The sequence below is a fragment of the Pogonomyrmex barbatus genome, unplaced genomic scaffold (assembly GCF_055798465.1).
Source record: "Pogonomyrmex barbatus isolate J1 unplaced genomic scaffold, ASM5579846v1 scaffold13, whole genome shotgun sequence".
NCBI classification, from domain to species: domain Eukaryota; kingdom Metazoa; phylum Arthropoda; class Insecta; order Hymenoptera; family Formicidae; genus Pogonomyrmex; species Pogonomyrmex barbatus.
Window position 1 is genome coordinate 2,395,286 of NW_028297109.1, and position 12,504 is coordinate 2,407,789.

A 12,504-nucleotide genomic window follows, 5' to 3' on the forward strand; every position below is an offset into this window, starting at 1 on the left:
ACAATATTGATTTGATAGTACTATTAAAAGATTACACACACATATATATATATATATGTACATGTATATATATATGTACAATATATAAATATTTACATCAATCGATTTCTATTTCAGTTATATAAAATCAAAAAATACCAGTAAATTATCGATCTTATATTGCTTTCTTAATCCTTACTCCCTTTTCTGCATCTTAATAATAAATAATTTCAGAGTTCAACCAAAAAATATTCAAAGAAAAATACTTCGCAGTGCGAAAATCGACCGTGGATTTTATTTACGTGCTCAACATATAGCGCGATGAGACTCATTCTAATGACATCGCACTACGCTCCAGATCATCATTCAAAACATCGCGTCATCGTGTCATCTCGGCCAAAAAAGTCCGATGAAAACGTGAAAGATTCCGAAGTATCGACTTGGTCATCGGAACTTCCACGGTCGCGTGCAATCGTTCATACGATATGATGCGATGCGGTACGGTGTGATACGGTGCGGTGCGGTGCGGTGCGGTATGATGTGGCGCGGTGTGGCGCGGCGCCGCGTCGCGTCGTCGCGGTGTATAACCTCCAAACATGATCGCGTATCGCTCTCGTTTATCGCGGCGTACAAACGCGTGCGAGAACGTTTACGTTGGAAAGAGAGGACCGAAATGATCGCGAAACATCGTGGATCTGCGATCGGCAGATCGGTCGCGAACACACGCGCGACAGAAAAACAGGCGCGTGGCCGATCCCGACACGTCGATCGCCGATGACGATTGAAAATTGCAGGATCAACCCCCGCAAGAAAAGAAAAAAAAGTGGAATGTATCCCTCCAGCGCGACGCGCCTCCGTGACGCGTGACGTTTCGGCTTACGGTGCGCGCGACTACGTTCCTCGACCGGCGGCAGCGGCGATCGGCGCGTGTTCACACGCGATAGAAGGCGATTCTCAACCTTACCTGCTTTTTGCGTGGGCCGCGGCCAAAAGAATCCAACGCAGGATGGACCGGGATGAATTCTCACGCACGAACGCGAAACCAAACTTCGGTAGGCAATCACGTCGCAATGGCGAATCGCGGGTGCGTTGTGATCACCGTGATCGTATACTGCCGCCATCTCGCGGCGCCGTGCGAGCGACGCCGAGCTATTGGCGGAGCGCGGCCAATCGCGGGACGGCGCTGGTTTTCGCGGGAAACTCTTCGACGCGGTAGACGCCATGCTGCTTGGCCGCTTTTGAATTTGGATCCGCGAAATATTAATCACGATAATTCGACTTGTTCGTTTTAGATCGTGTTTTCTGGATTAAACGTGAAATACTTAATATGCATATAGAGAAAAATATAAAAATATATAGATATAAAAAAGAACTATTTGATGAAATATAATTAGAAATGTATGAATATAAAACATTATTTTAAGAAATATTAGAAGTTGTTAAAGAAATGGCGAGTTATTCGAGAAAACTTAATTAATAAGATAATGATGTACTTACATGTATTTTTGATGGTAAAAATAAGTTAGTAATTGGATAATTCGTAGATCTACAAAAGCGAATTTCTCTAACTCTGAAATAACAATAGTATGCGATAAACGTTCGACACTTGATGAGACAATTTGCGATTTGTCTTTCCGCATGAAGTTTGCTTTAGGTAGCAAAGAATCAGATATGGAACAGTTCGAATTTGATTGCATAATCTGTCGTGATATAATTTTAGGACTGAAGATTCGAGAACAAAAAAGTTCGATCAAGTTTATCTTTACTGTGATTATCAAAATAGCTAACTTCAATGCAATCATATCCAATGCGAATAAAGCTAAAAGTTAAAATCTTTTATACATAATTTGTGAAATATATAGAATTTTTATATATATATATAATTATTTATAACAGTCAGCAAAAATAGTAAATTAATTATAATCGATCCCTAATGTAATTTTTTATGTCAAAAACAATATTTGATATATTTAATGCGTAATAGCTCTGTACTTATTCCGTTATCATCTATGTTTGCTTACTGTTTCCCATTTTAGCCGCGATATTTGCGGGAGGCGTTAGTGCATGGCGAAATTATGAATCATCTTTTATAAAAAGCTAGTGGCAAACGGAAAAACGTAAGAAATAATAAACTTTAATAATAAGCGCGAATCGGCTAGTCAAATTGGAAATTATCGAAAACATAAGATTATCACTTTAAAATTCTTGGCTATGACTAATTAATTTGCTGTTTAATTTTATTACTTACGTTTTTGTATACGCCACTAGCTTAAGATCGGTGTTTTCAATATTCTCAGATAATTTTGAATCTTTTAAATTGGAATCAATTAATAATTAATGTCGAGATGAATGACGAATTCGACAGAAATTTCGAAGTTATTGATCGAAACGCGATCAATATAGGTAATCCTATCATTACTATTCTGCTTATTTATAACTTTATCTCTTGATAAAAAATGTTTAATCAACTAACTTATTGAAACCGTGAATTGAAAACGTGATATAGCGTCTGGCAAAGACGACGCAATGGACATCGATAGCGTCGATTTAAATACTGAACTGTATCGGGTCGAAAAAGAGCTAGATTGCTGTAAACCAACATTACAAAGCTGCCGTGAAAAGTACGAGAGCACAGAGACAGAAATTTGCGACGTGAAGCAATTACAGTGTAAAGCGCAATTTGTGTTGGATAACGTGCAACTGGAAGGGAAAGATCTTAACGAGCGTCTCAAGAATATACATGTCACCTACGAGACGTGCGTAAAAATATCAGGTTCTGAAGATACGAATGAAACAATTCGCGCGAAGATAAACGAGCTGACGACGCAGAGGAAAACGCTGATGGAAGAATTGATACAATTAAGAAAAACCGCAAACGATAACGAAAAGAAACTCGCCCGCGTAAATGCCATGATTACGGATCAAGAAGTAGATTATTTTATTGCCGTTTTAATTGTCCATCCATAAAAGCATATAAAAAAAAAATAGTAGCTTTGCTAATGTATTGAAAAATTTAATCAGATACAGATCTGGAAATAATTTGAATGGGCCAAAATATTTATGTAAGTACAAATTGATTAGAATATCAAAAATTTTTGCAATTCATTTTTGCGGTAATCATTATGTTTAATTATCCTAATTATATAATAATTATTTTAATGGCTCGATAAAATTGTTTTTCAGATCTGTATCTGAAATTTTCAGCTACATTAGCAAAACTATTCATTTTGTATACTTATAATTTCTATAAAGAGAAAAATGTTTCATTATTTTGTAGGAAAAGAATTTGACGCTATTGCAAAATTTGCAGGAAATATCCGAAAGTGTCGTATCCATTCCGCAAGAAATAAAGAAAAGGATAGATACTATTCTGAAACATCAGGAAATAGATGAAAATAACGGTTAACACGACGGTGTATTTAAAAATTTTTCATATGACTAATAATATAAAAAAATCTTTGTATAATAATGTCTACGTAAATTTGACGTGATATATAATAAACAGATATTCTTCGTGAATCTATTATTTTTTAATAGAAATAGATATATATATACATATATATATATATATATATATATAATAATTTATATAACATACATGTAACATTATATAACATACATTATTATTATGTATATTAATTATGTATATATATATTTATATTATGTATAATATATATATATATGTATATATATATATATATATATATGTACGTACATTATATATATATATTATGTATATATATATGTGTGTGTATATATATATATATACACACATATTACACACACACACACACACACACACACACACACACACACACACACACACACACACACACACATACAAATTATATACAGCGTACTTCTAAAATTTTCCTCTTGAAATTATTCATTTTCGATTGTTTTAAGACAGATCGTTAGCTGTTCGCACGTGTCTTCTAATCGTTGCAGGATAACTGGTGCGCGATTCAAAATTCTCACCACGTTGTCATTCGTGGCTTGTATCCTTGATCTATTTTCCGCGATTGTCTTCATTAAAGTTACATTCTCCCTTTCCATCTTGTTCACTTGTTTTTCCAATTCCTCGGTCGCTTCTTTGATCTTGTGCGCATCCAGCGACCTCAAATGTAAGATTACATCCCCCGGTGGACGCCTGCAATCAGGACGATGACTCTCAAATAAGAAGTTACATTATACAATTATAAAATTATTTTCTAACAAGTACCATGCATCTTTGTTAGTGGACATTATGTTTTCTTCGGATAGTTTGGTTATTTTTGTAAAAGTTTCTTGCAAATTGCCTTCCTTTAATATATCCTCTAAATCATCGTTCATACTGTTGTACAATTCCTTTATCATAGCTTTGTGCAGCTTCTGAGCAATACTAGGATTCGATTTGAGAATCGTGAGTATCTCGAGAAACTTATCCTCGCTAAAACAAACAATACAACAAATTTATTATTAAGTGTAAAATAAATGAGCGCTGTATCAAAAATGCCAGATTAGTAGCTTGTGATAATTTCAACGTGTAATAATCATTATCATTCGAAATAAATGGTCTTATCTAAAATTAATGACATCCGGAAATATAATATAACATACTGTTGCAGCAATTCAAATTATTTGTTCTATTATTGTTTCACAGGAAAGCGTCTTATCAACCTGGACGATATATATATATATATATATATATATATATATATATATGTGTGTATACACATACACGACCATAGAGTAAGAAATACACACGCCCTTATTCCAACAGCTTTTCAATGTATGAGCGGATGCGCATTCCCTTGTATACGAAGTGTAGTTAGTATGTGACAACTATCGCCGGAGATCGAATTTTTCTTTTGTCCCGGCACCGGACAAAGAGCAGCGGCTTCTTCAATCACAGGGACTCATGGTTCTAATCGACTTCTTGCCGTGTTACAATAAGCATACAATAGCAAGATCCAATCTCCTTACTCAATTTCCATTTTAAAAATACGCCAGGACGTATTACGTTTATCTTGCGAAACGTTTATATATTTTCTGTATAAAAATATCACACTATGATAAACCTACCTAGAATCTCTTCATGTACCGTTGACAAAAGCGACACGTTGTTTTTCGCACGCTCAATCAGGCCGGGACTGGTGCAATTTGAAATCGATGCTACATATTTGCATTAGTCCAGACCTAACTAAGCACGCTTCCATTTCCGACAATTCAAGATCAGCTTATTCAAGGAAGACTTACCGGTGCACTCGCATTTTTCTTCGAATCGCACGCACAGAGTTGAATTAACGCAGGTATTAAACATTTTACATATACGGAAAATCTTTTCCTACAATTTTATGACATTTTTAGCGTTGTGTCCGCTAAAAACGACGGTCCACCAAAGACGAATGAAAAATCTGCGGCGTTTGAATGATGAAAGGAATTAAATGTGTGCTACGGAATACGACGACATACGCATTCGTGCGTGCGTGCGTGCGTGCGTGCGTGCGTGCACGATTCCCGCGACACGCAACACACGAATGACCGTCGCTTCGGCCGCCGGTCACCGTGGCGGGAGGCCTTTGTTTCCCCGAACACTTCGTAGAATTCCTCGAAGGTCAACTGGTGCGCCTGGTGGATCCGAGACGTGAAGGAGGCTTTCCTAGAAGCGGGACCGAGAGGGATCGCCGATTTAATAGATCGGCACAAGGGCCTCGGTGACGATCGCTGGCATATGACGGCCATATGAGCGGCCACGGCGAATTAACATGCGAACCACGGAGGCCAATGACATCGAGTAACACCGAGTAACGTCATTGACGATGCCGATCCCTTCCATACATACACACATATACATATGTATTTTCCACTTGACTCTATCTCACCTTGTCAATAAATCACAAATCGACTTTTCATAAAAGATGAATAGGTAAGGTAGAGAACATTTGTCTCATAAGATCTTTCGTATTTATTTTATTTATATAAAATACTATGAATTTTAAATATATATGAAAACTTGCATTGTTTGATCCAATTTAAACAAAGTATTTCTATAATAAGCTTTGGAATATCCTTTTTATTATACAGTAATTAATATGTCATATAAATGTATATATCATAAATGGTTCAACAAAACTTAAAATTTTTCTTATTAGAAAAACATGTAATACCGTATTTAATATTCAATTTGAACATTATTTTTAACAATATTTATTTCTAACAATATTTTTTACAAAATTCTAGATTGATATTAGAATATTTGTAAATAAATGTTTACACTTTTTAATTAGCATATGCAGCATATAGGGGAAATTAGGGTTGAAAGTAACAGATAGCAGCAAATTGTAACATCTATATAAAAAATGTTATAAACAAATCATATAAAAATGTAAAGAGATAAAAGTTTATAATGGCTATTAGCTAGTATAAATTTCTATCTCTCTTCTTTGGGTTTTTTGTTTTTATATCTTATTTGTAACATTTTTTCTTGCTCCTGTTTACTTGAACCTCAATCTCCTTTATACATACACATGTATAATGAATGAAATATTGTAATTTAATTATTTGAAAACTATTATGAAAATTATTATTTTAAAAATTATTATTTTATCCTAAACAGAGAATTCATTACAGATTTCACACAAAGAATATAAATGTCCTCTCTACATTTTTTTAAACTTAATCCCTTTTCTCCCATTATTTAGTTAATATTAAAATTATTACTAAGAATCTTATAATTATTTCTTTATTATATTAGCACTTCCACAAAAAGAAATAAAAATAATTAGAAATCTTAAAAACCATAAACGAGATCAATGAGACATTTGGATTTGAGAAACTTTCTTAATCACGTGACGTATTTGACACACTTTTGATAACAGTACAGTTATTGCATCGATATATACGAATCACAATTTGTGTTCACAGTCAGATAAAACATGAAAATCTAATTTTTTCCCCTCAGTCAAAGAAGAAACAAACATATAATAATCAACCATAAATCAATTGAGACAACAAAAACTGACGGCACATCTTTCTTCGCAACATTTTTCTTTCTAATGAAACAAAAAATTTATGAAGAGACCGCCAAAAATGACGGTGAAGTCATTCGCTTTGATTCGGCTTATCAGCTTCTAACGGGAAGGAGATACAAATAATATGAGAATAAGAGAGGTTAAGTTATGCGCGCGCGAAATTGCGCGCGAAAATGACGAAGAGATAGACACACGCGTCCGCGCTTTTCAGGCCCATGTTACTCACCTCACGGATTCAGCTATGTTCCTCAGGTTGTTGGAAACGGCGATTCGGAACAGCCGCGCGTTGTTCGGGCAATCTGCTTCTTCATCCTCCGCCATTTCGCCGTAATTCCTCTTTATTCGCGTGGGAAATACGAGTCGCGACGAGGCGTCGACTCGCAATAACGGTTTCCGAAACGGCCAGCGAGCTATGCCCAGCTCCTCGCGTCTCGATGAGATTTGAATCATTCGATAAATGTTGCTCCTTGTGCGGGTTCCACATGCGACGCGAAGATGGCGTTTAAAACGGGTAATCGCAGCAATTTTGCATCACCGGCAATTTCATGGAATTTGCTAATCGAAAGAAGGTACTCAGGTTTTTGTTCGTTTTATATTGATTTTGCATATGAATCAATACTGTTCAGGATTTATAGTTTTTCTTAAGTAAATGTCGACATTTACACTTATTATTTTTCCTACTCCTCACTTCATAGCTATCATTTTGGTGTACGATGATTGATCTTCATGGACAAAATTGATCCAAAGTGAAATCGATCGTTACGAATTTTTAGCATGTGTGTGTGTGTGTGTGTGTGTGTGTGTGTATATATATTTTTATATTTAGAACATATGTATATTATTTTATTTTTATATAGTATATAGTATATAGTATATTATTATGTATATTTACATTTATAATTATTATAAAATAAATAATTGAAAGTAATAATATTGATATAACATTTTTTTAAACATTGATATACATGAAAAACTTATAATAATCTTAAATTAATTTGAAAAATATTTATCACGAAAAGACAACTACGAAATGAAAAATAGAAAAGGCAATACGTGAATATCGACATTTATTGGTAACTAAGTAAAACTACAAATCTTATATACTTCCTTATTTTATAACTTATAACAACAATTTCATAGTTTATGCATGATTGCACAGCTATTTTATAACATATTTTGTCTGTGCAAAATTTGCAATGTATATATCACATATTTTATCACACATATATTTAAAGTTACAGGATAAGAGCAATCACTGAATTAAATGTTACACTTTTTATTTTTTTTATTAAATATTCAAGCTGGAAAGCGATTTAATCGTTTATATTATACCTCTTTAAATTGTTAGATATTTTGTATCTATTTTGGTAGTTGTGAAAAAGCAGTTGTATCTACAATATTATGCAAAACAATCGGTTTAACTTATAACTAATAAGATTATATCACTATCCTCTTGCTTATATTGCGTTTCTACTTAATGCCAATTTTTCAGATCAGTCAGCAATCGTGGAACCGGTTTGTGATCAATGAAGTCTTCACAGCGAACTATTTGCTAATGATTGTGGCGAAAGTTCTGTGTTGATGGAGATATCGAAAGTGCGGCACGAATAGTTAATTAGTCCTCGTTGCGATTACAATACATCGTACGTCAATACAATATAATTGCTGTACAGCTAAAAAGCTCGATCTGTCGATCAATTGATTGTTCCCTGCCACAATATTGTTTGAAGAATTCCGACAAGCGCGTGTTGCCATGACAGCATTTAAAAAGCCATTGTTAATTAGCAGTGCTTGCTTACAAAAAGAAACAATATATTTAATCGCACAGAAAAAGAACAGTTATTGAAGTATCTAAAAGAATGAAGAATGATTTGATGATCCAATAAAATTATTTTTAGATACAAAATCAAAATATTTAGATTGAATGTTTAAATTGGTTGCTAAAGCAACATCATAAATTTTTGCAATATTATCATTAGTTTATTAGTTAGTATCTAAATAAAATTCATCCAACACTTTAAATATTTAAGTAATCTGAAGAAATCAGGAACTTATATTTATATATATAAATATTGGAAAATGATATACAATATATAATTACAAAATGCAGTTTTTAATTTACTAAATTTATAAAATCAATTAATTTTTATACATTGTAACATTTATACAAATTATGCATCATATCTACGCGCAATCTTGTACATTACAAATTTCATTTAGCATTACATATTATTTCGGGAAACATATATTTGCATTGTTTGTTTCGTGTCACTATTCATGTACGTATTGAAACAAATTCGTATAATTATCGCGTTCTCTATGCAGAATCCGGAACCAACTTTGGAAGTGTGTGTCTGACCACGTTGCAAGGTCCTCCATGACTGCACCCCTTGGCGTATATCAAGGAGTGTTATGCCTAATGTTCTCCAAAGATCAACGATGATGACGAGGAGGAGCCGTAAAGCAATTCGCACGAGAACGACGTTGCGACGTGCCTTAGTTATATTATGCAACTGGCAGCCTGAACTATATTTTCTTTTTGCTCTGCTAACCTCGCGTTCACGGGAAGACTCCATAGCTACCGAAGGGTCCATTCACTCGCTTCGCCATCGAGAGAAGAGCATCCGATCGTTGGTGCAATCGAGAGAGATTGCAGCAGATATCCCAACAATTCCCTCTCTTTCTTTCTTCCTTTCGCTTAAGACGATTACATCGCAAAGCGCGAACAATAAATAATGCTTTCTCTCTCTCTCTCTCTCTCTCTCTCTCTCTCTCTCTCTCTCTTCGCTTCAATCGATAGACGACATAACGATCTCACGCGATTGCGAATCACGGATCGAAATTCCGTGACATATTTTCGGATTCTGATATAGCGGATGACACGCGATTGCGTAAATGCATGTTGCAGAAGCGCATGGTGAATTGCGTTTTTTTTTTTCTGTTATAAATAATAAGTAATATCCCCAAATAATCTTCGATATTTTCGTGCGCTGATAAATATGTACAGAAATACTGGAATAAATGCAGCTGACAAATTGATAAAATGATGATAAAATATCCATTGTATATAACAATGGATTGAGAGATGTTAAATCACTTGAACTTGTGACTACAATTTTGACTCATTTCACATTTATTAGTGGAAACTAATTTCTAAAGATTATAAAAATCAATGATATGTTAATATAAACTTGGAAATTTTATGAATAACTTAAAGATATTTTTCCTGTTAAATATTTTATGCATATATATTTATTTATCGAATTTTCTATTTTATACAGATAAATCATAAATTTATTTTTAAAAATTTTGGATGTTTCTAAAATAAATTTTTAGATATTCAAGACTTTCAAAAGCTTCAAAACATTCATTTTCAAAATTTTTACAAATAGTTTCGATTCCGAAATAATATTCGAAACCATTGAATTGTATTTATTATACAACTAAATTGTTTGGAAGCATTCAAAAGGAGGATACCCGATTACTACCGATAGATCTGAGATATCCTACATCGATCTCCGTGAGAAGCATTCATCATGGAAAGTACGTTTCGAGAAAGATGATCGTGAGAAAATGTTAGCCGGCAATAAAATAATGCTGATCTATTTTGTTGTGATCTGACGAGAAAGAGTTATAAAACGAAACAACAAACGCAGAGACAGTAATCATTTAATGACAGCGGAAAGCGTCGTTGTAACGAAAGTTAATGGAAACTAATAGGAAATTAACTAACTTCCAATTATGCGTCTCATGAAAATAGCATATCGAGACATCGAGTCGCAATGTCGTAATGGTGTCATGCATTTTCCATTAATTCGCAACGTGATCGAAGCGAGCGCAAATTGGTACATATGTAATTAAGTTTAGCGTTTCATGCGTATGAAGAAATCGACTCTCAGATGTTTATATCTATCCTCAGTTATTAGTGAGTATTCATATCTATGACGTCAGAAATTTGAATGAAAAATTTACGCTTTTGAAGATGGCAATTAGTATCAGTATAAGCGTGAAGAGTTGCACCAATTTTAGCGCGCTCGCTATATATGGGGCATATGCACAATTTAGAATCACATAATTCATTTTATATATATATATATATATATATAGCTTTTTAATTTTATTACTTGTAACTGAGTAATTATTGCCCAATCTTACTTCATATAAATTCTTAAACATTAATGCATTATTACTTTAAAATCTCTACGCGAAGCATTGCTATGAATTGTATAAATTTATGTATAATTATATATAAATTTATGAAATTAATTACGAACACACATATACAGTTTGACAGAGAGTTTGACATTGAAGCTTACAATACGACAAAATTCAGAAAGAAATTTATCATATTTTTACATCAGTACAATTTTATCATTTCACTAGTATTAATTTTCATCCGAGCTCGAAAAAACGTTTGATAGGGTTTTAGCATTTGAATGGATAATCGCTTTATTATGAATATCAGTGATACAGTATTGATTAAAAATTACTGAAATACTGTGTTGGTACTTAATCGCTGTTCGCGCTATAATTTATCCCAATCTAGACTCGGTACCGCGCCAGTCTGGAACGTAAAAAAGACTCGAATGACCGCGATCGCACGTCTACTTTTTAATCCCGCGCGAGACGTAGAAATCCGCTCTTCTTCCCTGCTTCCTTTTTTTGCTACGTCGTACAATTGCGTCAATACTGCGATGCGTAAGAGAGAACAGCCGAAGAAGATCGCAGCTCTTTTTTTTCTTCTTCATCATCGACCTCCACGACGCGGGCTCCTATTCTTTCGAAATAGCGTGATCGCGTGCGTCGCGAGGTCGAGGAAGAGAGCGGAGCAGGTAGAGCACACGTTTCTGTTTCTGTACTATCTCTTACATATATCGTTCTTCAATATCTCGCGAGATACTTCCGCGATACGCTGTCGAAATCTGGTCTGGAGTTCGCGCCGTCGGATTACTCGGCTAGTTCCCAGAAAATTAATAATACAGACAAGCCAAGTAAAAGCCTATTAATAAATGTAATGTTTGAATGACAAAAATATAAAATAAATTCAAATGAATCACACTTTAATTCTAGAGTGGCAAAAGAAGTAATATTAAAAGAGGTAACTTGGGTAGATGGCAAAAATATATAATAAATTTCAAATAAATTGTATTTAATTTTTTAACCGTCCTTTTTTAGAGAAAAAAAATCTGCATTCAAGGAGCACCGCCAATTGGAGGCTGAGACCTCGAAATATAAAGATTTAGACGCATTTGATAAAATCTGGAGGACGCTGAGATCATTAGAATTAATTGCGGAAAATCGCTTCTCTTCGATCCTTCCAATTATTTCCCGACGCTGTGGGCAAACAGACGTGCATGGAATTCGATGCACTTCGGGATTCACATTGCACTAATTCCAAGAGAGAAAGAAGGAGAAAGAGATTTCTCTAAGAGATGAATCTCATCTCTAGCGAAACATGAGCAACAAAACAGATAAATGCACCGATAGCGTGCCGTAGATCAGAATATACTAG

At 34.3% G+C, this 12,504-nt stretch overlaps 2 protein-coding genes and 1 long non-coding RNA gene across 3 annotated transcripts; 2 read left to right on the forward strand and 1 right to left on the reverse strand.

The window, feature by feature from the left end:
* Positions 1–524: 524 nt before the first annotated feature.
* Positions 525–3,498, forward strand: LOC105431540 (uncharacterized). Its single transcript, XM_011645793.3, has 3 exons — positions 525–2,382; positions 2,486–2,907; positions 3,257–3,498. The coding sequence occupies exons 1-3, from the start codon at positions 2,325–2,327 to the stop codon at positions 3,383–3,385; spliced, it is 609 nt and encodes a 202-aa protein (XP_011644095.2). The 5' UTR covers positions 525–2,324; the 3' UTR covers positions 3,386–3,498.
* Positions 3,499–3,779: 281 nt separating this feature from the next.
* LOC105431539 (polyamine-modulated factor 1) lies at positions 3,780–7,434 on the reverse strand. Its single transcript, XM_011645792.3, has 3 exons — positions 7,219–7,434; positions 4,202–4,408; positions 3,780–4,129 (listed from the first exon to the last, which is right to left on the reverse strand). Exons 1-3 carry the CDS (start codon positions 7,311–7,313, stop codon positions 3,862–3,864), a joined length of 570 nt encoding a protein of 189 aa, XP_011644094.2. The 5' UTR covers positions 7,314–7,434; the 3' UTR covers positions 3,780–3,861.
* LOC112552933 (uncharacterized) lies at positions 7,434–8,672 on the forward strand. Its single transcript, XR_003096878.2, has 2 exons — positions 7,434–7,561; positions 8,485–8,672. It is a non-coding gene; the product is annotated as an uncharacterized LOC112552933 (long non-coding RNA).
* Positions 8,673–12,504: the final 3,832 nt, after the last annotated feature.

What these genes read in the sequence shown, in the direction of transcription:
- LOC105431540 (XM_011645793.3), top strand. Translation starts at nt 2,325, where the DNA reads ATGAATGACGAATTCGACAGAAATTTCGAAGTTATTGATCGAAACGCG. An exon ending in TCGAAACGCGATCAATATAG is followed by an intron (nt 2,383 to 2,485) that starts GTAATCCTATCA and finishes AACGTGATATAG; the next exon opens with CGTCTGGCAAAGACGACGCA. An exon ending in CCATGATTACGGATCAAGAA is followed by an intron (nt 2,908 to 3,256) that starts GTAGATTATTTT and finishes ATTATTTTGTAG; the next exon opens with GAAAAGAATTTGACGCTATT.
- LOC105431539 (XM_011645792.3), bottom strand. Translation starts at nt 7,313, where the DNA reads ATGGCGGAGGATGAAGAAGCAGATTGCCCGAACAACGCGCGGCTGTTC. An exon ending in AACATAGCTGAATCCGTGAG is followed by an intron (nt 4,409 to 7,218) that starts GTGAGTAACATG and finishes TGTTTGTTTTAG; the next exon opens with CGAGGATAAGTTTCTCGAGA. An exon ending in TCCACTAACAAAGATGCATG is followed by an intron (nt 4,130 to 4,201) that starts GTACTTGTTAGA and finishes TCCTGATTGCAG; the next exon opens with GCGTCCACCGGGGGATGTAA.